At 37.1% G+C, this 23,271-nt stretch overlaps 1 protein-coding gene across 3 annotated transcripts in view; it reads right to left on the bottom strand.

The window, feature by feature from the left end:
* Positions 1–12,190: 12,190 nt before the first annotated feature.
* FRMD1 (FERM domain containing 1) overlaps positions 12,191–23,271 on the bottom strand; it is a 49,161-nt gene continuing 38,080 nt past the window's right edge. For 2 of the 3 annotated variants that reach the window (XM_039349902.1, XM_039349892.1), the window contains exons 8-14: positions 21,006–21,071; positions 18,885–18,953; positions 17,303–17,477; positions 15,571–15,906; positions 15,321–15,437; positions 14,170–14,249; positions 12,191–13,630 (exon numbers count right to left, since the gene is read on the bottom strand). In XM_039349902.1, coding sequence (XP_039205836.1) covers positions 13,343–13,630; positions 14,170–14,249; positions 15,321–15,437; positions 15,571–15,906; positions 17,303–17,477; positions 18,885–18,953; positions 21,006–21,071 — 1,131 coding nt within the window. In that variant the 3' untranslated portion in view covers positions 12,191–13,342. The remainder of the gene's footprint in view (positions 13,631–14,169; positions 14,250–15,320; positions 15,438–15,570; positions 15,907–17,302; positions 17,478–18,884; positions 18,954–21,005; positions 21,072–23,271) is intronic. The other variant, XM_039349912.1, reaches the window with a different exon arrangement.

Here is a 23,271-nt window from a genome sequence, read left to right as displayed (position 1 = left end):
GCAACAATTACACTCGCACAATACTGGAAAATAATATGGCTTCCAGTTTAAATTGTTCACTATTATAGCCCTGCTGGACGTATTAACAGATGAGGAAGAAGCAGAGAAAGTGGAGCAAGGGGCATCTAAGAAAAATAGTCCTGGAGGAGTTGAATCCAGTAGTGTTATAACCAATGATTACACTTTGAGACAGATCCAGTAAGCTCGCAGGAGTCCTTGCCTGTATCCCCTGACTTGATAGATTCTGCTACCAAGTTCAGCTACCCAGCCCTAAGAGAAGCATATGTTGAAGCTCAGCTGAGCTATGCAGGGCTGAGCTATGCAGGTGAGACAGGTTGCCCAAAAGCAATATGAGCCAGCAGTGTGCTGCAGCTGCCAAAAAAGCCAACACAGTGCTAGGCTGCATTAACAGAGGGATAGAATCAAGATCACGTGAAGTGTTAATACCACTTTACAATGCCTTGGTAAGGCCACACTTGGAATACTGCATCCAGTTTTGGTCACCACGATGTAAAAAAGATGTTGAGACTCTAGAAAGAGTACAGAGAAGAGCAACAAACATGATTAGGGGACTGGAGGCTAAAACATATAAAGAACGGTTGCTGGAATTGGGTATATCTAGTTTAATGAAGAGAAGGACTAGGGGTGACATGATAGCAGTGTTCCAATATCTCAGGGGCTGCCTCAAAGAAGAGGGAGTCAAGCTATTCTCCAAAGCACCTGAAAGCAGGACAAGAAGCAACGATGGAAACTAACCAAGGAGAGAAGCAACCTAGAACTAAGGAGAAACTTCCTGACAGTTAGAACAATTAACCAGTGGAACAACCTGCCTCCAGAAGCGGTGAATGCTCCAACACTGGAGATTTTTAAGAAGAGATCGAACAGCGACTTCCGGTGGTTAAAGCGGTGGAGATGGCGGCTACTTTGTAGCCGTCCTCCTGAGAAGGTGTCAGATCCGCGGAGCACAGCGTTTACCAGCTGGCCCGCGGCTCGCAATCCCCTTCCCGGGCGAAGGGAAGGGGTCGAGATTGCATGAATAGAGGTAGAACCTCTTAACTCTCCCTGGATTTTTATTTTTAGGGGGGTAGAAAGAGGGTTCCCTCGGAGTTCATTGCCTTCTCCGCCTCTCAGCTGTCTTTGTTTCTTCGGAAACAAAGCGAGACGCCGCTACCATCTCCGTACTTAAAGAAACCGTGAGTAATCTTAAACCGGACAGAACTGTTTAAAGGATTTTATTTATAGTTTAGCTTTATTTTATCTTTTTTTAGTTTATTTAGTTTATTTAGTACGTGCTGATTTTTTTTTATTTTTTTTGAGCTTTCTCTTTTTTTTCGGGCGGAAAAGTGAGAGTGAAAGTAAAATGTCGTTTTGAAAGTTTTTTCCTTTAAAAGACGGATCGGTTGAACTGTTGTTTAATATTGCTTTTTTTTTACTTTTTTACTTTTTTATTCTTGGGGACTTTTAGATTGATCTTATTTTATTCTATTTTATCTTATTTTTAATTTTTTTTTTGGATTACTTATTTTTATCGGTATTTTTAAGAAGAAAGGAAGATAAATTAAAATGGCTTCAAAACGACAACCAGCTACTGCAGCTTCTAAAGTAACTTCTTCTCCTGCTACTTCTACTGTGCAACAACAACTTAAAATAATACCCTCAGTGCAGCAACCTAAATCTACTCCACCTTCACCTCCCCCATCTGGCACATCAGCACAAGACATTAAAGAAATAATGGTAAGTGCTGTCTCACAGTTTAGGGAGGAAATGAAACAACTTTTGGACCAGAATAAATCTGAAACTAAGGAGGAAATGAAGAAAGAGATGAAGGAGCTTTTAGAACAGAATAATGCTATTTTGAGGGATGATATACTTCTAGCTCTATCTGGAATGGCCTCAGTGGTTGTGAAGCTGGACTCCAGAGTAGAGGAAATTGAAGAAACAGTTGAACTTTTGGATTATAAATTTCAAGATATGGAGAAAAAAGTGGAGACTTCACAAGATGATATTCTTATGTTCCAGTATAGACAGATGGAATATGCTTTGAGAATAAGGGGTCTGAAAGAAGATAAAACTCAAGATTTGATGGAAATGGTGATTAATGACTTGGCTGTTATTTTGAATATTGATAAAGAAGAGTTACGTGGGGATGTGGAAAGAATTTATAGAGTTAATTCTTGGATTGCAAAACAGAGGAATTTGCCTAGAGATGTGGTGATATATTTTGCTAAGAAGTCTTTGCGAAATCAGATTCTACAAACTTTTTATAATAAAAGATTTCAGATTGCTGCCCAAGATATTATTATTTTAAAGGAAATTCCACCTAAAATTTTAAGAAGCAGAAAAGATTTTGCTTTTTTAGTAAATGAACTTAAAGCAAGACAAATGCCATTTAGATGGGAGATTCCGATGGGCATTGTTTTGAGCCATGCGGGGACACGTTATAGACTTAATACAGTTGCTAAAGCTAAGGAATTTTATAAAACGGTCCTGGGAGCAGGCTCTCCTTTGCCCATGATGCATAAAGTCTTGAGTGACAAAGAGATGGAACAGAAATCTGAAGGTACAGGGATGATGACTGCCGGACAGGTGGTATGGATGTCTCAACCAGAGGTTAAAGAACAGAGAATGACCCGTGCAGCACATAAACGTAAAGAAAAAGAACAACAGAAAAAAGAAAAAGAAAAAGAAATTGAAGAATCTACTCAGCAAATTGCTTCAGTGCCGGTGGGAGGAGCAAGACCCAAAAGCTCTGCTACATATTCATCAGCAGCAGAATTTGAGCGGATCTTCTCCAGGCTGAAGGCCAAGGGAGATGGCAAAGCTCCTGTCCTGGAATGTTAATGGATTAAACATTCCTCAAAAGAGAAAAAAAATTTACCACTATTTGAAACAACATAACAATGATATTATTTGCTTGCAAGAAACTCATATTACAGCTAAAGATCAAAAATATTTAAATAATCCTCGCTTGGGATCTCATTTTGTATCTCCCGCCCCTGGGAAGAAAGGGGGTGTGGTAATCTATGTTAAACAGAATTTATCTGCTACCTTGTTAGAATCAGATCCTTACGGAAGATATGTTATGCTTGAACTTGGTTTATATGGCAAGAAAATTCTTATTGTGGGGTTGTATGCACCAAACCAGCAACAGGAGCAATTTTATAGGTTACTACATCAGAAAATAACTTTGTTGGACTACAGATCTGTGATTTTAATGGGAGACTGGAATGGTGTCTTAGATATACAAATGGACAAAAAAGGCTCTTCTACCTTTTTTAAACAGGCTAAATTACCTAAAGCCTTTTTTGATATGAAAGAAGATTGGGAATTGAGAGACTATTGGCGTGAACGTAATCAAGAAGAAAAGGATTTTACGTTTTTCTCAGATAGACACCAATCTTTCTCAAGAATTGATTTCTTTTTGATCACAACAGATTTATACAACAGGGTGAAGAATGTAAAAATTTTTCCTAGGACATTGTCCGATCATAGTCCAGTTTGGATGGAACTGTTTGTAGAGAAGGAAGATAGGAGATCCTGGAGGGTGAATGAGAATTTATTTAAACAAGAAAAAAATGTTCATAAATTAAAGGAATGTTTAAAGGAATATTTTACTTTAAATATGAACAAGGGAACATCAATGTCAATGGTCTGGGATGCAAGTAAAGCTTTCATGCGTGGTATTTTGATAAAAATGAATAATTTGCATAGACAGAAACAGACTCAGAAACGGAAAGACTTGGAAGAGGAGATTAAATTAAAAGAGAAACTTTTAATTTCAAATCCCTTAGATGAAAAGGTTAAAGGAGCTTTAAAATTGTTAAAAACACAATTTAACATGCTGATGGCTGATCAAGCTGCAACTAATTTGCTATTTATGAAACAAAATACATTTTGTAATGCTAATAAACCAGGGAGATGGCTGGCTTATCAGTTAAGAAAAAAACAGAAACAGAGGAATATAGATAAAATAAATTATAATGGTAAATTGGTTTATCAGAAAGAATTGATTAAGAAATCTTTTTTAGAATACTATCAAAAATTATATAAGGGTACTAATATTCAAATTACAGATATAAATAATTATTTAGGCAAAGTTAACTTTCCTAAATTAACAGAAGATCAGGAAAAAAAGATTAACGGTTTAATTACTAAGGAAGAAATTGTTACAGCTATTAAACAATTGAAATTGGGCAAAGCGCCGGGTACGGATGGGTTGACATCTATTTATTATAAAGCTTTAGTAGAAGAGATGATTCAACCGTTGTGTGAACTGTTTAATAATTTATTACAGGGGTTAGAGATCCCTCCATCCTGGCGTAATGCATTTATATCATTGATTCCAAAAGATAGTCAAGATCTTACTTTGCCTAAAAATTATAGGCCTATATCTCTTTTAAATGTGGATTATAAAATTTTTGCAAAAATTTTAGCTAACAGGCTTATGGGGATCTTGCAGCAGTTTATACATAGGGATCAATCGGGTTTTATAACTGGAAGGTATATGAAGAATAACGTTAGACAAATTATTAATTTATTAGAGTATTTAGAAAAGAATAACCAAGTCTCTGCAGGCCTGATATTTTTGGATGCTGAAAAAGCCTTTGACCAAGTGAATTGGCAGTTTATGCTGTGTTTAATCAAGGAGATGAATTTTGGACAAAATATATTACAAGTATTATCCAATATATATAAAAAACAGACTGCTCAAATTATTGTAAATGGGGGTTTGTCAGAGGCTTTTGTAATAGAAAAAGGAACAAGACAGGGATGCCCGTTGTCTCCGTTATTGTTTGTTTTAACACTGGAAATTTTGTTGATTAAAATTCGGGAGTCTCAAGAAATAAAAGGAATAGAAATTAATAAAAAAGAATATAAATTAAGAGCCTTTGCAGATGACTTGGTTGTTACTTTGTCTCAACCTGTTTTTTCGGTGGTGAAATTATTACAATTGATTCAACAATATGGACGTGTTTCTGGCTTTAAAATTAATAATAATAAGACCAAAATACTAGCTAAAAATATGACTAATGGTGATAAACAGGCTCTAGTTAACTTAACAGACTTTGAAATTGTTGATAAGGTAAAATATTTGGGGGTTACATTATCTGCTTCTAATGTAAAATTGTATAAAAATAATTATGAAAAGCTGTGGATGGAGGTACAGAAGGATTTAAAAAACTGGAATAATTTACAGTTATCCCTTATGGGCAGAATTGCAGTTATTAAAATGAATGTCCTGCCAAAGTTTATTTTTTTGTTTCAAATGTTACCTATTTTAAAAAACGAACGTAATTTAGATGAATGGCAAAAAGGTATTAATAAATTTGTTTGGGCAGGGAAAAAACCAAGGGTGAAACTTAAAATAATGCAAGATTTTCGTGAGAGAGGTGGACTCAAGGTACCAAATATGAAATTGTATTATGATGCTGTAGTATTGACATTGATTAGCGACTGGGTGAATTTAACAAATACAGAAATACTTCATTTGGAAGGCTGGGACCTATTTTTTGGATGGCATGCCTATTTAATATTTAATAAAAAAGTGGATTGGGTTTTTAAGTCTCATATTATAAGAAACTCTTTGCTAAGAGTGTGGAGAAAGTATTATAAAAGTGACTTCAAAATACCATTATGGGCTATACCTCGGCATGCCATAGAAGGTATAAGGAAAGGGGTAAATATGGACAAGGTCTCTTACGTACAGTTACTAAGATGGGATGGCCAAGACTGGCAGTTAAAATCTTTGGAAGAATTAACACATGAAAATTTAACTTATTCATGGTTCCAATATAGACAAATAGTGGATAGATGGAAGATGGATTGTAAAATGGGCTGGCTTAGAGAAGATGAAATTTTTTTAAAACAAGTAAGAGATCAAAGGCCAACCCATATTAAGAGAGTTTATGGGGTTTTAGTGGAATTAGATTCAGAACCTGAACTAGTTAAAGATTGTATGATTAAATGGGCACAGAATATTGGTGAAACGATTTCAATGGATACTTGGGAACTTATTTGGATAAGAAATGTTAAATTCACACAAGCGCAAAATTTAAGAGAGAATTTTTATAAGATGTTTTATAGATGGCACCTTGACCCAAAGAAAATGTCCATTATGTACCCTAATCTACAGCCGAAATGCTGGAGATGTGGATATTTGGATGCTACTTATTACCATATTTGGTGGACGTGTAAGCATATAAAAGCTTTTTGGATTAAGATATGGTGGAATATTCAAAGAATTTTTAAAAGGAGGGTAAAATTTACTCCGCAATTATTTTTACTAGGTATTGTTATTGACTGTGATGCTAAGGAGGTTATATTGATGTTAAATTTGATTACAGCCGCTAGGTTGTTAATAGGACAATATTGGAAGAAGGAATCTTTGCCTACTTTACAAGAATGGTTTCATAAAGTTTCGTATTTGGCAGAAATGGCAAAGATTTCGGCTTTCTTAAAGGAGCAATCTCAAGAAAAATTTTTTGCGGTATGGGAAAAATGGATAAATTTTATACAACATAATTTGGATATGGAAAAATATTATTTAGCCTTTTTATAATTTGTAATGATTGTTTTTTCTTTCTTTCTTTCTTCTTTTTCTTTTTTATATATATACATTTTTTACGTATTATTATTCATATATATTTTTTTTTTATATATATATATGCTTTATTCTTCGTCTACTTTCTTCTTTCTTCTTTCTCTCTCTCTCTTCTTTTTTTATTTTTTTTTCTTTTTTAGTATATATTATTCATTTTAAAGTTTATGTTATTCATATTATTATTATATATATTATTACTGTGATTATTATTATTATTAATTATTTTATAAATTGCAAATGTTATTTTTAAAATATTTCTTAAATAATCCTATATTCAGTTCTGGGAAGTCGGGGGGGGGTGGGGTGGTTGGGGAGGGGAGGGTGGATTCTTATTTGTAAAACTTTTGAAAAATTTTAATAAAAAAAAAAAAAAAAAAAAGAAGAGATCGAACAGCCATTTGTCTGAAATAGTATAGGGTTTCCTGCCTGAGCAGGGGGGTGGAATAGATGACTTCCAAGTCTCTTCCAACATTATTATTATTATTATTATTATTATTATTGTTGTTGTTATTGTTATTGTTGTTGTTGCTGTTGTTTATTTCAGCAGAAGAGACTCCCACGAGTGACATGGGACTATGAGTGGAGGCTCATCATGGATGGCTTTTTGACCTTAATTCTTGAAAGAAAGCATTGAGATCACCTTTCAGGTTTCAGCTCTTTCGTGTTTACCTTGCTGAGCCTTGCTTAGAATTCTGACTTCCATTTTATCCTGTCTCCTGTATCTCCTCTTGGAGATGTTACTCAAGTTCTAGAATTCCTGGTCTTGGCTCAGGCCAATCTTGTTGACTACATTGATGGCGGCCATCCTAAGATACTGGTGAAAAGACATTTTCCTTCCTAAGGATTGTTCTGTCTGAACTCTTATAGCGTTGGACATCCAACTTGCTATCTTGTTGGCTGGCAGCCAGCAATACAACCCAGAAGACCCACCCATGAAGTAAGAGAAGGGGTATCAGGCATACAGTTGGCTGACTGATGCTATACAGCTCTTGTTTTTGTTTAAAATATAACTAGTAACTTAATACATAAGTGCTTGCATTTTTTTCCTACATCTTACAAAATTGATCATACATCCTCATATTATGTGTATCCTATCACTATGTGTTCTTTATATACATTTGTAATGCTGCTATCCATGTATTTCATGCCACAAGCAAAATAAATAAACTCCTGTTTTAAATTATGCCTCGAGTCTAAACTAGTGTTTCTCAATCTCAGCAATTTTAAGATGTGTGGACTTATGTTGGCTGAGGGATGCTGGGAGTTGAAGTCCAAACATCTTAAAGGTGCTGAGATTGAGAAACACTGCTCTAGCTCAGGGATAGGCAACCTTGGCTCTTTTATGACTCATGGACTTCAACTCCTGGGAGTTGAAGTCCACAAGTCATAAAAGAGCCAAGATTGCCTACCCCTGCTCTAGCTGAAAGGTACTTCAGTGGAGAACTTCAAGCTATACTCAGACCATGGAAAAGCTAAAGAGCCCAAGTTAATGGCAAAGTAGATATTTCTAGCAAGATCAATCAATGGTATGGATCCATGTCAGACAATCATACAATACTGTACTATTAATCCACCTTTTGTAACCCCTAACAAAATTGTAGCTATAGAAACAGAAATTTGCCAGTGTAGTTAGAAGAGGTGTGGGAAACTATGGCAATTTTATGACCTGTGGACTTCAATTTCCAGCATTCTGGGAGTTGAAGTCCACAGCTTGTAAAATTGCCATAGTTGTCCACCCCTGAGTTAGACAATAATTGAGTTCTTTGGGAAAAATAGCAAAATGCAGTAAAAGACTGCAAAGTAATTTCACTCCCCAGTATTATACAAAACAAAGCTGAAGGGAAAAATATATTGCAGAATAATTGAAAGGAAGGCTGGTTATTATTAAAGAGAGATTTGAAACATGAACTATACTTGCTTGGGGATAAAGATAATTCTTTGCACAGCCAATCTATTAAAAAAGAGCATGAAGTCTGCACAATCTATTGGTCGCTCAAAAGTTTCAGGGAATGAAGATACCAAAGAACAGCATGGAGAAGAAAAACTCGGGGGGTGTTGTTGTTGAATAGCTATTATAAAAGGTTTATCATATACTTTCTGAAAAATGAATTATTTCTAACTACTATCACCATTCACTTCATCAGAAAGAGTTTTGTGTGTTTTAGAGGAACAAAATTACAATTATTACATACTAGTTCCCCCCCTTTTTATTATATACTACAGTAAAAATGAATGAAATGCTAGAGAAAAAAGGAAGGTGATGTAAGTTCTGGAAACTCAGTAAAGTTATAAAAATGGCAATATAATAAAGTGAATTTTCCTAATTGTTTTCAGGCAGACAGAGAGCCTCATTAGTGGATCAGAACTGCAAATGTGCTTAGAAGATGTAAAAAAGATGCTGAGACTCTAGAAAGAGTACAGAAAAGAGCAACAAAGATGATTAGGGGACTGGAGGCTAAAACATATAAGGAATGGTTGCTGGAATTGGGTATGTCTAGTTTAATGAAGAGAAGGATGAGGGGGGACATGATAGCAGTGTTCCGATATCTCAGGGGCTGCCACAAAGAAGAGGGAGTCAAGCTATTCTCCAAAGCACCTGAAGGCAGGACAAGAAGCAACGATGGAAACTAATTGAGGAGAGAAGCAACCTAGAACTAAGGAGAAACTTCCTGACAGAACAACATGCCTCCAGAATTGGTAAATACTCCAAACACTGGAAGTTTTTAAGAAAAGACTGGACAGCCATTTGTCTGAAACCATTTCGGATATAGGGTTTCCTGCCTGAGCAGGGGGTTGGACTTGATGACCTCCAAGATCCCTTCCAACTTTATTATTATATTATATTACACTACATTATAATTATATTACATTTTATATTATATTATATTATATATTTGTGTATTTTGTAGGGTGAACAAAGATATGTCTTTGCATTTGCAGAAATTCACATCTGAATATTTTTATTTGAAGTACCCCTGAAATACACTGCTCAGCAACTGATACATTCAACAGACATTCACAGACATCTGCTTTGTTTAATTTTATAATTCTGACATCTCCCTATTTTTATTATTTTTAAGCATGTACCTTGTTTCCTCTCTTCTTTCCCAGACAATATCTGCTTTCACCCACAAAATTGAGTTTCCAGAATTTACATCACTTTCCTTTTTTCTCTAGCATTTCATTTCCTATTTGGAGCCAGTCTATTTCTGATGAGATGAACAAAACACAGGTATATTTGACCACAACTTCGCATTAGGCAGATGTTTGCCTTATGGAAAAAATGGACTTTCCCAAAGCTGGTGGGATCTAGAGTTTCTATGATTAAATGCTGGGTTTCATATGGACACTAGCTGATCTGGCAATAACAGTTGCATCGTAACCACGAGGATCAAAGAAGTTGGCAGGCAGTGTTCCCTTGGGGTACAGAGGTCTTGTCTTTTCATTGTTGTTTCACAGTAGCACACATTCCAGTGTAGTTTTGACTGTCTTTTATTATGTAAATAGATGATTGGTGTGTGTGTTTTTTTAATAGAAAATATTTCCTTTCATAAAAATGGAGATAAAAATATTATTCAGTTGAGACAGGTAATTTTTCTATCTTCTATAGACTGTAAGGCATTTTAAAAGAGCAACCCCATATATCAGTTAAGCTGTACATAAAGTAGAATCTCAAGACTGAAATTAGAAATATAGGTTGTAACTCTTGAATCAAAAGAAAGTTGTGCGATGAGAGTTTTCATTAAGACTTTGCATCAGTTGAACCTGATTCTCATTTCTGTGCCAAAGCCTTAAAGACTCTGAGTGCACAGCCTAGTCAGAAATAACACAATGTTATGAGTTCAGTAGAAGAGAATTAAAGATGAAATAATAACAGCTGGAAATACTATCAAACTTACTAACTGAATCTCATAGTTCTCCACAAGAACTCATCTTCATATTGCCTGTGGTTTGGGAATTCCTCCATTGCCCTGTTCATCTCCTCATATCTCTTGTGGGAAATCAAGCCAAAATCTGAACAGGTTGCACTTTTTCCATTCTCACTTATTACAAAAAAATAATAGCACTACTTATATAGCAGATAGGAGTGACTATATCACAGCCTTTGGTAATGCGGCAACATGTAAAGAAAAAGATTGGCAGTGATTTTTCATGCACAAATGTGAAAGTTGGCATCATTTATAATCAAGCAGATAAAATAAAAAAAAATGTTACAAGAACTAATTAGAGCAATTGGTGCAACAAGATATTGCTTTAACTGGCTGTCATAGACTCTTTCTTGTGCAAGAGAATTTTGTAACAGAAAAGGCTCAGAGTTTGATGCTGATCATCTATATCAGTGGTACTCAACCTTTCTAATGCCGTGACCCCATAATACAGTTCCCCATGTTGTGGTGACCCCCAAGTGGGTGTAGCCACCAATAAGAGGGAGTAGGACAGCTAGGGAAAAGGGAAAAAAATGGCGGACAGCGTGGTTTGGCGACCCCCGTGAAATGGTCATTTGACCCCAAATGGGGTCCCGACCCACAGGTTGAGAACCACTGATCTATATACTAAAACTCTTGTTGTCATGTCTTTTAACTGGGCAAAATGGTACATCATAGGGCAACCATTTTTGAACCAAGGTACTTCAAATGGGCTAATGTACAGAATGTGCCCATAACTTGAGTCTGTCTTCCCATTGACTTTCCTTGTCAGAAGGTTGCAAAAAGTGAACACATGACCCTGGGACACTGCAATTGTCATAAATAATGCCAAGTGTCCAAATTTTGGTCACCTGACCATGAGGATGCGGCAATGATCAGGAGAGTGAAAAATGGTCATAAGTCACTTTTTTCATTGCCACTGTAACTTTGAACGGTCACTGAATGAAAAGCTGTAAGTCGAGGACTAGCTGCAATATATGGCCTACATTGCCAAACTGACCCTCTCAGATTGTCTGTCAAAATGCAAATACTTTTGAGAGAAGATCATTTACACTGAAAGAAACAAGTAAAAGGAAAATTCTAAAACAACGAAGCCCGTACCGTCTGTACTATTACACTTCTTCCAGACTTATGATTCTACGATTCTTGGTCATCCGTTTCTCCCTTATTCAAAATAAAAACTCAAAATTTGCTGAAATGGCATTTATATAATTCTTAAAAGGTGTCATTTGTTTTTTAAAGGAATTCATGTGGAAAGACTTGTTTGGACTGTGGCTGTGATGTGTCTATGTATGGATAATGGTGGTATGGTAGCCTTTTGTATCAAATGTGGTAGTCTTCTAAACATGGGAGTGGGGTGGAGGGAAGAGACTTCTCCATCTGAGTGATGGGCATCTCTCCTCTAATGTGGCCCATAGAGATTCACGGTCAAATATATATTCCCTCAAAAGTACTGAAGGGGAATAAAAATTGGGGCAATAGTGATGAAATCTGCGATATCTTGCTCATACCCACAGGCTGAAATGTTCCCTTCAGTTCTCTGCTTTTTAAAATGGTGAACTTATGAGAAAGTCAATTTAATGGTTTAGGGAGAAAAATTCTACCAATTAGGGAGGAGATTGGAAACATATGGGAATGTAGGAAAAATGAGGACAAGAGCATATTTTTCTTTTTCCAGAATAGGTTTACTGCCAAGATACTCCTATAAGTGGCCCCTTTGCCCTTCCAACCCCGTCCTTGGAATGATAATGTTTTATGACACAGCATTAATACAAGGGGCCCCTGAGGGAGGAAAGAGCAGCCACCAGCCCTATTTCCCAATTCACATTTTTTTCAGAAAAGACTCAGAACAGACCTGCTGGCATGAGGCTATCAGCTCCTCATAGATAGATGGTGTCTCTCAGAAGAAACACATGTCCATGTGTGTCTTACGAAACTTATGGCAACACCATCTTTGTGAAATAAATCAAGCATTAGCAAGCTAACATTTCTCAAGAATGAGTAGTTAATATCCATCTAGAATAATAATCATATAAAAAGTGCACCTAGTTCCAAACCAATGAGATTTCAGTACTGAATTGTATTATCCTTCAGATAGGGGGATAATTTTGATATAGCTCTGAATACCCTTTATACCAATAGTATAGAACTTTCTAGTCAGTGACCTGCTGATCATTTCTAAAAAAGGGGCAACATTTGTTTGTATAATTCTTTCTGTTTCTTACATAGTATTCTATCACACGGATCAGGCCCCTACAAACATTACTGCACGTTAGCGGCTTCTAACAAACAGGGATATCTCCCTACATAGAAGTAAATAAAACAAGGAGAAGCAAAGCCTGAAAACAGTTTTCCCCACCTACATTGATTTATTCACATTGAAAATAGGCAAAAAAGGTTGTTTATAATTAAAAAAAATTGGAGAGTCATGAATTAAAAAAAAACAGTTTATAAAAACAATGCATATTCTAGCTTGATGAAGCTAATGATGATGGAAATCATAAGCTTCGGCATAGTAGATAATTGCTGGCAGTAGACTGGTTTCAGGAAAATGGAAATGTCCCCCCTCCCTCCAAATTATACATAGTACAACCAGGTGAAGAAAAAGTGTCTGATGCAACAGACTAGGAGGAAATACATTTAGGTTGGACATTCACTATTTGAGGTCCTTTGCCAGCTGCATTCTTAGTGACAAAATGTTCCAGTGAGATATAAAGCATTAAAGATACTTGTGCATGTACTGTTTCCCAACAGTAGTAATTCAATGGTTTTGCAGATGTTCTGAAAAGATGATCCAAGAGCTTCCACCATGTGGCTACACCACAAATTCTTCTGGGAACTTATCTTCTCCCAAGAGATCTAAAGACAAGCAGTTCATGGACCTCTTTCCATAGAGTGCTGATTTAGTTTTACAATCGGCTGTTGAATACACACATCCATAGCTGGCTAGCTTATCCTCAAAGGCACAACCAAAAGTATAACTGTGAGAGGTATCTGATGACAACGTGGTGCTCAATGGCGAATGCAGACATTTGCGGAGACGGACATCATCTAGACTTTGGCTGTGCTGCTCTGGGCCCTTTGCTGTTTTGGGCAGGGCAATCTGCCAATTAAAGAAGAGCACATCTTTTTAAAGCAAGCAGCATTCAGCAAACAGGACATCAAAAAAAGTTGGTTTATGCAAGCTGCCCCCGATTATCCATCTCATCCAATATTACTAGCATTTCTCTTGTGAAACTTCTGTCAGTGAAAAAAATATGAACCACTAAGCAATTATGAAGTTACCCAGTGTTTAATGGCTACATTCTAAGCTCCATAAGCATCATTCTCACTATTCTATACACTAAACTAAGTGCTAAATAATCTGACAGTGTATGTACTTGGCAAAAATATTGGGGGGGATTTGGGTTGGTTTTCCCCTCCCCAAGTAATTGATGTAAAAAATGTTGTTTTAATTTAAATGTGCACTGAAAAAGAAAAAAAACAATTTTCATTTCTCAGCACTCTGCCACCAACCGTTGTGGCACAATTTTTGTGATGGTGGCATTCTTGTGGACTCACAGAGGAAACAAAGTGCCTTGATATAGCAGAAGATAAATGAAATGAGATTTCATTCCACTCTTTAATGAACCATGATCTTACCTGATTAAGCGAGTCCGCACTCTGGCCTTTGACATTTATTACGGCAACATGCACCAAAGATAAAGGATCCTTATTAATATCTGTGAGGGACAGAGAGGAAATCAGGATAGTGAGTGACAGTTGAAAATGAAGATGGGTTCTGCAGCTTCTAGGGACAGGGTTGGAGCCAGCTCTCAACATATCAATCAATACAATCTTATTCAAAAGAATTGACTCAATTCAATGCATGATGAAGTCTGGGCTGCCAGGATGAGATCCTAAAATTGTTCAAGCAAGTCAGCCAGAACTGGAATTTCTGAAGACTTACTTCTTACTTCGCTTACTTCACAAGAGATGTAGATGTCCCATTAAAGAAGTGTAACCCTCATTCAAAGCTTGAGTACTATGCTTGGTTTTGGTTGGATTTGGATGCATTGATTTCATAGGTATGCCTACATACAGATTAGAGTTTGTATCTATTTAAGGAACTTCAGTGCAAAAGACAAACCTTCCAGTAATATGAATCCCCTTGTTTTAGATTACTTCCTGAAGATAAGAGATGATAAAATAACTTTCAATTTGTCACACAAACCTTTCCCCCCCCCCCAATATAATTGATCTTTTACACCTATTGGCAAGTCATAGTGGTATGTTGCCCACCAGTTCACACATCTCATTATAGCTATCTAATACACTATGGTACGCTAGTACTCACAGGTAAATGAATGCTAAGTATTTAATAACAATTTGTAAAGCAAGTTAGAGAGAAAGCAAAACATATTATATATTCAAATTGACTTTAAGCTTCTAACATTCATAAAAAGTGCTGAATGTGCTAATGGTTCATTTAGCAATTTAAGAATCTCGGTGCTTAGAGAAACTGCTGGACTTATCATTATTCCTTATGAAATGAAGACCACACAAAATGTTGGCCTTGCACTTTTATTAATCAACAACAGACAAATAAACTGGTCCATAATTGTCTCCCTTCACCTTATACATACAATCTCTTCCAGTTCAGTAAAAGGGTAGAACTGAAGTTTCTTACGTAAAATTAATCTCATCTGAACAATTGGTAATCCAGTTTGTTTTAACTAGAGTTAGAAAATGTCAACGTTTTACTAACAGGGGGCAACGCTGATACATGAAGAATCATGCAAATGCCATCCTACCTTGGCACCAAATACCATCTTTTGCCTCAGAATCAATAGATTCCTCACGGATCATTTCTTCAAAATGAGATTCATCTGCAGGTAAAGTATCTGGTTCATCCACTGCCAATTCCACCTCTGGACACGATATAAGCAAAATTACTAAGAATACTGCCTTTTTCTAAACCCACCTGACAACCATTTTCTGCTTTTTCCATCTTGTCTTGGGAGACAAAATTGCTACTAGTGATTCTGTCCTTCCACAACTTACCATCATCGTGCAAGTCATTTTCAGCTTTCTCTTTGCTGCCGCTATCAATTCCAGAGCTACTATAACTGAGGTTGGAACTGCAGGACTGCTCCTTCTGATGAACTGGATCCAGCCCAAAGGGTTCGTCCACAGACATCTCCATGGACAGGTGTTGTCTCGAGTCGGCCTCAATGCCAGAGGTGTGTGAACTGCCATGGCTGTCAGTGGACTGTCGAGACAGTCGGTTGTTACTCTCACTTCCTCTGCTGCTTCCACTGTCATGAGAATGCTTATCTGATGGATCGAAATCTATCTCCAAAGTATCACTGATGTAGGATTCTCGATACCTCTTTTTCTCTGGAAGAGTGGCGGGGGGTGGGGGATAAAGAAAAGTGTGAAAAAGAAATAAATAAACTGAATTTTACATAATAGTGGAAGTTAAATTAATATAAAAAAATTATAGATACGTGATAGCAATAGCACTTAGACTTAGACTTATATACTGCTTCACAGTGCTTTATAGCCCTAAGTGGTTTTACAAAGTCAGCATATTGCCCCCAGCAATCTGGGTCCTCGTTTTACCAACCTCGGAAGGATGGAAGGCTGAGTCAACCTTGAGCCAGTAAGACTTGAACTGTCGAACTGCTGGCAGCCAGCAGAAATAGCCTGCAGTACTGCATTCTAACCACTGTGCCACCCAGGCGCACCACGGATACAAAAAATGTTACAGGAAAAAGAGAAATGAAACCTAGCAACCAAGAACTAATTTATTAAAGAAAAGACAATATCCCACCCAGTTATCATATATAGCATTTATGATTTGCTTCTGTTCCAGCATTGTTCCACATAGCTCTTTTCCTTGCTCTTCATTTAACCATATTTCTTTTGCATAGGAATTATTCCATGTGTTGAAATTAATAAAAAAAATGGATACCCTTACAGGGGAAAAATAAATTGGAAACAGTATGAATGCATCCCTACCAACATGCAACATTTGTTCTGAATGTAAGAGGTGACTTTTTGTGCTAGTTTTCTGCTTATTTTGCAGTTGTTTAATGTCCACTGAATGTATTATAGCTCTAAGCTGAAGCACACACCTCTTTTGAGACCACCTACTTCCAACTGGATCTGCCTATCCAATAAAATCAGGAAGAATAGGATCTCATTGGGTCCCATCCATAGGAACAATGGAGGCAGACCTGTACACCTTCCCCTATGAAACTGAGGCCGTCCCTTCTTACAGCAGGATATTTGTGTAATGTAGAACTAGGTGCCTCAGTCTAGAGATGGAAATTCTGTTTTATTGGGGGTAATTATTCACTGTTGTCATCTGTTTTATGGATGCTGGGTATGTCAGTTGCTCAGAGTTTGTAATAATTGGAGGGACTCATTAGCTCAGTTAAATAAAATAAACAAATAAAGAATAAAATGCCAAAGTGGGTCGGAAAACTTTCTCTTCTTTCATCTCACCATCTGCCTTCTTTGGCTCCAAAGACAAGCAAACCAGAAAAGGTAATAATGATTAGCCGTGGTTAGGGGTTAGTGGTTTGGTTGATAATCTATTAATAGAATACAAACTTTGGCAGGTGCCCAACGTTATCACTCATTGATATTGCTCCTGCTTGTCTCAACTGGCTCAAATTGTTATTTGGTTTACCAAATAAATATTTACATATTCAACCCACCCACCAACTTAATCATGGCTTTCATTTTTTTTTTTTAAATCTTTATGGGCAGCATCATTTTCACATACCTTCTGCATCTTCCAGCATCTGGATCTGTTTGAGTATGGGCTGGATATTAAGAAACAACCGGTGACTGTTGCTGAGCAGTTGTAGCAAATGCCGAGATCGGAAGGGGCAGCCTGTATAGTAAACCAACTTACGGGCAGAAGGCAAACCATCTGGCTGGATCACAAATTTTTTCCCCTAAATTAAAAAGAAAAAGAAAAAAGGAAGACAAGAGAGGAAAGGGAAGGAAAAATGTAAGTCTTTGAAAGACATTGGAACGAGTCATAAAAGCTGTGCACAAAAAAGGGGCTTTAATGAATAAATTTCTCTATAGATGTTCAAATATAACTTTTCCTGTTGAATTATGACCGCTTCCTATCAGTTAGGTTATCAATCCGGTCCAAATATCTTCAATGGTTGGCTTCTTCAGATGTCAAGATCTTTCAAGATCCAAACTACTCTCAGTTATAAAAGCAGCATCCTGGCACATCAGCAGGTAAAGAAACTTTTGACGGGTTGAGACTGTATCTTTGTACTCTTTTCTGGGAATTCAAGCCTTTTCCAGGGGCAAAGAATGTATCTGCAGTTTACACACAAACATGGATGCTTTTAAACAGTTTCTCTCCGAGACTCCATACTAGCAATAACCTGTGTGGTCAGAGGCAGACAATTGGGCTTCTTGCAGCCTATGTGCACCTAGTGCACCTGGAAGGATCTGGCAGTGGCATATGCCAATGTAGAAGCTAGAAGGTGACCAATCTCCTATGTTAAGCTTAAAGTAAATGCACCATTCTAAGGAAATGATGATTGGATTCTTTTTGACTGGTTGTCTTTGCCTGTTGGACGTGTACCACCATAGTTTTTGCCAGAGCCAGACCAGTGGGCATACCGCATTTCTAGCACTCAGAATTTTTGTCCTTCTCACAGAAATATACTAGAGGGGACTTGCAGCACGTTATACTTTTCTTACCACTTCTTTTCCAAAGCACTGCAGACTTGGTCAGATCCATTTCTTGAAAACTTGGAAACTCTCTATAAAAAGAATGTGGAGTTCATTCTGAGCACATTTGGAGAGCAGGGAGGGCTCAGCGGACGCACTATCTTACTAATTCCTAGGTTATCTAACATATGAGATGGAAGAAGAAATGAGTTTGCCATCAGATTGGCCAGTGAAGGATATGTACTCTATGTTGTTCAAAAAGTCTGTTAGCTCTAACCAAAAACTGAGACCATTTTCACTTCAACTTACATCTGTATGCAGGTTTCTTTTCTCCTCCTATAGTATCACTGCCCTGTTTTGGCATTGCTACTACAATTTATTTTATTTTAATATGCTAGAATTACAATTCTATACAGAAAGAAGCCCACTTAATTCACTTGAATTTAGTTCCTGGGTACATGAAAAAGAACTGCAGGACTACAGGTTAAGTTACATGTTATCTATTTCTGTGCTAGAATAAGCACACACGTGTATATACAATACAGATTCATGTATATTCCTACAAACACATTTTATATTTAATTTATATTTACCTGTTCCAAGCTTTTAACAACTCATATGATTTAAACTAAAAGTAGGTTTAAGAAGTCTTATTTAACACTTACCAGAAATGCAACTTTTCCAATATGTGACCAGGGAAAATCGTAAAGTAGTTGTCGAACGTGGTTTACTTCCTATAACAATATTAAACGCATGAAAATCATTTTTTCCCCAAAACATGATTCAAAAACTTGATCCATGCAATATTAAAGGCTTTTTCTGCATCTAAAGAAAGTGCCAAAATGAATTTTTTTTATGTTGAATTTCTAAAATTATCTACTAATAGTTTAATATTGTTGTAGGTTTGCCTTACTTTTGCAAAGCTGGATCATGCAGGATGAACTATGAAAGGAAATATATTTTGAAATCTCCATGCTAAAGTTGTTGTCAAGGTTTTAACAAGAACATTGAATATCAGTTCTTTACCTGGTGTTAATATGTAAATCAGAATGTAAGCCTCAGTAAAATGAGGAAAGAAATGTTCTGGTGACATTAACTTCCGTATATACTATCAACAATATTGAAGCCAAAATTTCAATAAATAATGTCTATCATCCTGTTAGAAATCCACCTGGATTAGGGACCTTTCTTTTTTTATATAGATTTAATTTATAACTAAGCAAAGGTTCCTTGATTTTTTCCCCCAGGATACTTGGTTGAAATTTCTTTGCCCTTTTCTTTCAAGAGGCACATGTAATAATTCAATGTTTAACATATGTTTGGAAAGTATTCAATATACAGTAATTATCACATTGGCACAATTTTTTCCTATGTGTGAAAAATTCATCTCGCAATCTTTTTTTAACTAATCAAGGAAATTTAAATCTTTTAATGGTGATACATTAAAATGGGTATTCTTAACCTCCAGTCAACTTAGCAGAACCTGGTTAGACTGGTTAACAGGTTGTACAATTGTTTATGTGATTTACTAAGGATAAAGATATTAAAAAATAATCCAGTCAAGAAAAAAAAGCTTATTTTTACTTTGTTGTATTTGTTGTCATATAACCCCCCCCCGTTAAATTCAAATATATAACTTGACAGTACATTTCAACTATGTAACCAAAATTCTTTAGAGAAATACCATAAGCTAATGCCAGAATAAAAAATTTAATTAAAATGTTCAGCTAATATCATATAGTCCACTTTTTTAGTGAATCAGATGAGCAAAACATCTACAGAAAACTTCTGGTTTATCTTTTATTGCTGTCGTCCCCAACCTTTCTGGCTTAGCAGACTGGCAGGGAGGAGAGGGAATGGGTCTGTGCATGCGCTCAACTCCATTTGCACAAGTGGCGAGTGTGCATGCCTGCTGCTCGTGCAAATGGAATTGCATGTGTGAGTGTAAGTGCTCCCCACTCATGCAAACGGAGCTGCATGTGCACATGCTTGCCTGCCACTTGTGCAGCCCAGTTCTGATTGGGCTGAGACCCAGTAGTGGGTCACAGCCCGGGGGTTGGGAACCCCTGTTTTATTAAGACAGTAATAATTAATAAAATTAACCAAACAGTATTAAAATCCAAAGTACTATTAACAATGTCCAAATCTTAAAACAAAAAAACCCCTTATCACTCTCTCCTATAACCCTAATGATGAAGACGAAAGTAACATGAGTTCTTGTGAATGGACAGAATTAACACTAATTTTATTTATTTATTTGTATCCCACTTTTATTATTTTTTACTAATAACTCAAGGCAGAGGACATATCCAACACACCTTCCTATTCCTGTTTTCCCTGTGAGTTGAATTGGGAGCAAGAATGACTGGCCCAAAGTCACCCATCTGGCTTTCACGGCTAGGGCGGGACTTGAACTGACAATTTCTTGCTTTCTAGCCTGTTGTCTTAAACCACTAGACCAAATTGGCTCTATTTGTAATACTATATTATGGCTGAAATTCTATATTCATGTCCAAGAACTGAACTGAAATTAACGTGACTTGTTTGAGAATAGAAGCCTACTCCAACACACATGACTCTTGTATTCTGAAAAAAACTTGTGTCTGTTGGCATTGGACTGACTTCCTAATTCTGACCTGGCTACTTTGCATTGCATGCACAATACTTATTTGTATGTACTTGAACATTTAAAATGTGACCTATGGAAACATTAAAGTAAGCTTAATAAAGTAAGATCTTATATACCTGAAGGGATATCTGCACTCCAATGCTATAGATGTTCTTACCTGATAGATGTGTATCCCTTTAAGTGTCAAACCAAGGATGACTGTAGGACGATCCTCCTTCTTATCCTGAGAAGAAAGAGAGATTCAACATGGCAAGGAATTCCGCATCTTCATTTCCCTGAGAATTAGTGAGGATGCTATTACTCATCAAAAGACAGCTATAACCTACAGCAGGCATGTCAAACTGCCGGCCCACGGGCACGGTAAAACCGTGCCCACCCCATTGCCGGCAATGGGGAAAAAAATCGCGATACGTCGCACAATGTCATGTGGCGTCATGAGTTTGACATGCCTGGCCTACAGTGATTCTCAACCTGACACAGTTGCGGGCTAGAACTAGGTCAAAGTTATCTCCCATCAGCAGCACCCTTCTTTGGAAGATAGGATTTTGTTACACTTATCCATTCTTTAGTAAGCTCTCGAATGAATGCCTGAAATGTACTAGGTAAGGAGCTGGCCTTGAAGACTCAGAAGGTTTTAGCTGCCTGCTTCCAGAAGATGTGGACATGTGGGAGCAGGTTGAATCAAATTGGGAGTGACGACATCTGCTGGAGGGAGGTTCCAAGCGCTGCTCAAGCCTCCACTTTGAATGTTTAAAGTTGTTTCCAAGCTGAAATTCCTATGGCAACAGTTACCTCAAAGTGTCTCTACACTGTCACTCTTCTCCCTGCTTCCTGTTAAGTCTACTTTGTAGATGTTCCACCCCTGTGGTTGCGTTCATACAATGCTCTCAACCAAATCAGCAGCTGCATTTGCACACTTGACACATATGCTAAGCTGGAGTATAATGTTAGCTGTTTTATGGCTTACTTGCTCATGCAGGTGATTTAATAGCCTGTGGCATGTACTCTGAATGCAACCTAAGCTACGTCCAGCAATGTTATTTTCTGTTGTTGGTCCTAAACTGAAGAATAGTTCACCTGACCACTTTCAGGTGATATAGAAAGAACTTTTTTTGCGATAGCATTTCAGAATTCGGGTCAATGGAACTGGACATTTCGTTGGTTCTTAAGAAGTTTTGTTTCTTTGCGATCAGCCTGTCAAAAGATACTTATGTTGCTGCACATTTTATTCTTTTCTGGATGTTGGGTGCTTTCTCTGTAGGGAAAGCAAATATCAAGAAAAGCCCTTTCTCTCAGAATTCCCATCCAGCCATACTAAATACTTCTTTCTAGCACTGAGCAGTTTCAGGTGGAAGCAGCATAAAACACCCCTCCCCCCATCACTATTTTTCAGCCTAAAGCAGGGGTCTTCAAACTTGGCCCTTTTATGACTTGTGGACTTCAACTCCCAGAATTCCTCAGCCAGGCACGCTGGCTGAGGAATTCTGGGAGTTGAAGTCCACAAGTCATAAAAGGGCCAAGTTTGAAGACCCCTGGCCTAAAGGATCACTTGCACCAAACTGTTCAGGTCATTTCAGGACTGATGAAATGGAAGATCAAGTGAGAAGAGCATTTCTTAGCAAACACAGGTTTGTAGCCAATAAGCTGACAAGTCAAGCTCCAAAGGATTAGCCAAGACCATCACAAGATTTCTGAGAAAAGCACTCAGCAGGATGCATGGAAGTCTTTTGTTCTCTACCTTGGTTTCATCTCTAGGCAGCATCCACCCATGATAAACAGGAGCTATGAATTAGGGAATTAACAGTCTTAAGGATTAGGTTTTGACTGGTGAAACTCCGAGTAGTAATTCCAGATTTCTCTTTTATCCAATTATGCTGATTACGAAAGAGCTTCTTGTGAAGGTTATCAGCACTTTAACAATGTTGTTTTGAAACCTTAGATTGAAATCTATGCCCACTTCATAAACAATTATCCATCTTTCTTCTTTTTCTTCTTCTTCAACATCACCACCAACACCATAGAAATCAATAGTGAAAGAGAAATAAATAAATACAGTTTGCCCATCCATCGGCATATGAAGGATGTGGGGGAGGAGCACATAGACACTCATAATCACTCACTCACTCCAGTATTTCAAGTTAAGCAGGAATCCAAGTATTAAAGCAACCAATTTTCAACCTGTTGCATACTTGGGCATGAGACATGTTAGATCTTGCCACTTTTTAGCACTTTTAATTTACACCAGGCAAAACCCATGAGTATCTTAAAAGAGAAGGTAAATATGAGATTAGATGAAAGTAGAAGGTTGACAGAAAGCAAGCTTTCTTTTATTGACTATTCTAGAGAGGTGAAAACCCCTGCTATTGCATCACATTCTGATAGCTACAGCTTTTTTCAAAATACATATATAGGATAGGAGCGCA

The sequence above is a fragment of the Crotalus tigris genome, unplaced genomic scaffold (assembly GCF_016545835.1).
Source record: "Crotalus tigris isolate CLP2741 ecotype Arizona unplaced genomic scaffold, ASM1654583v1 scf7180000017567.3851432, whole genome shotgun sequence".
NCBI lineage: Eukaryota > Metazoa > Chordata > Lepidosauria > Squamata > Viperidae > Crotalus > Crotalus tigris.
Note: the sequence above shows the minus strand (reverse complement) of the source record. Positions and strands in the feature narration are given on the sequence as shown.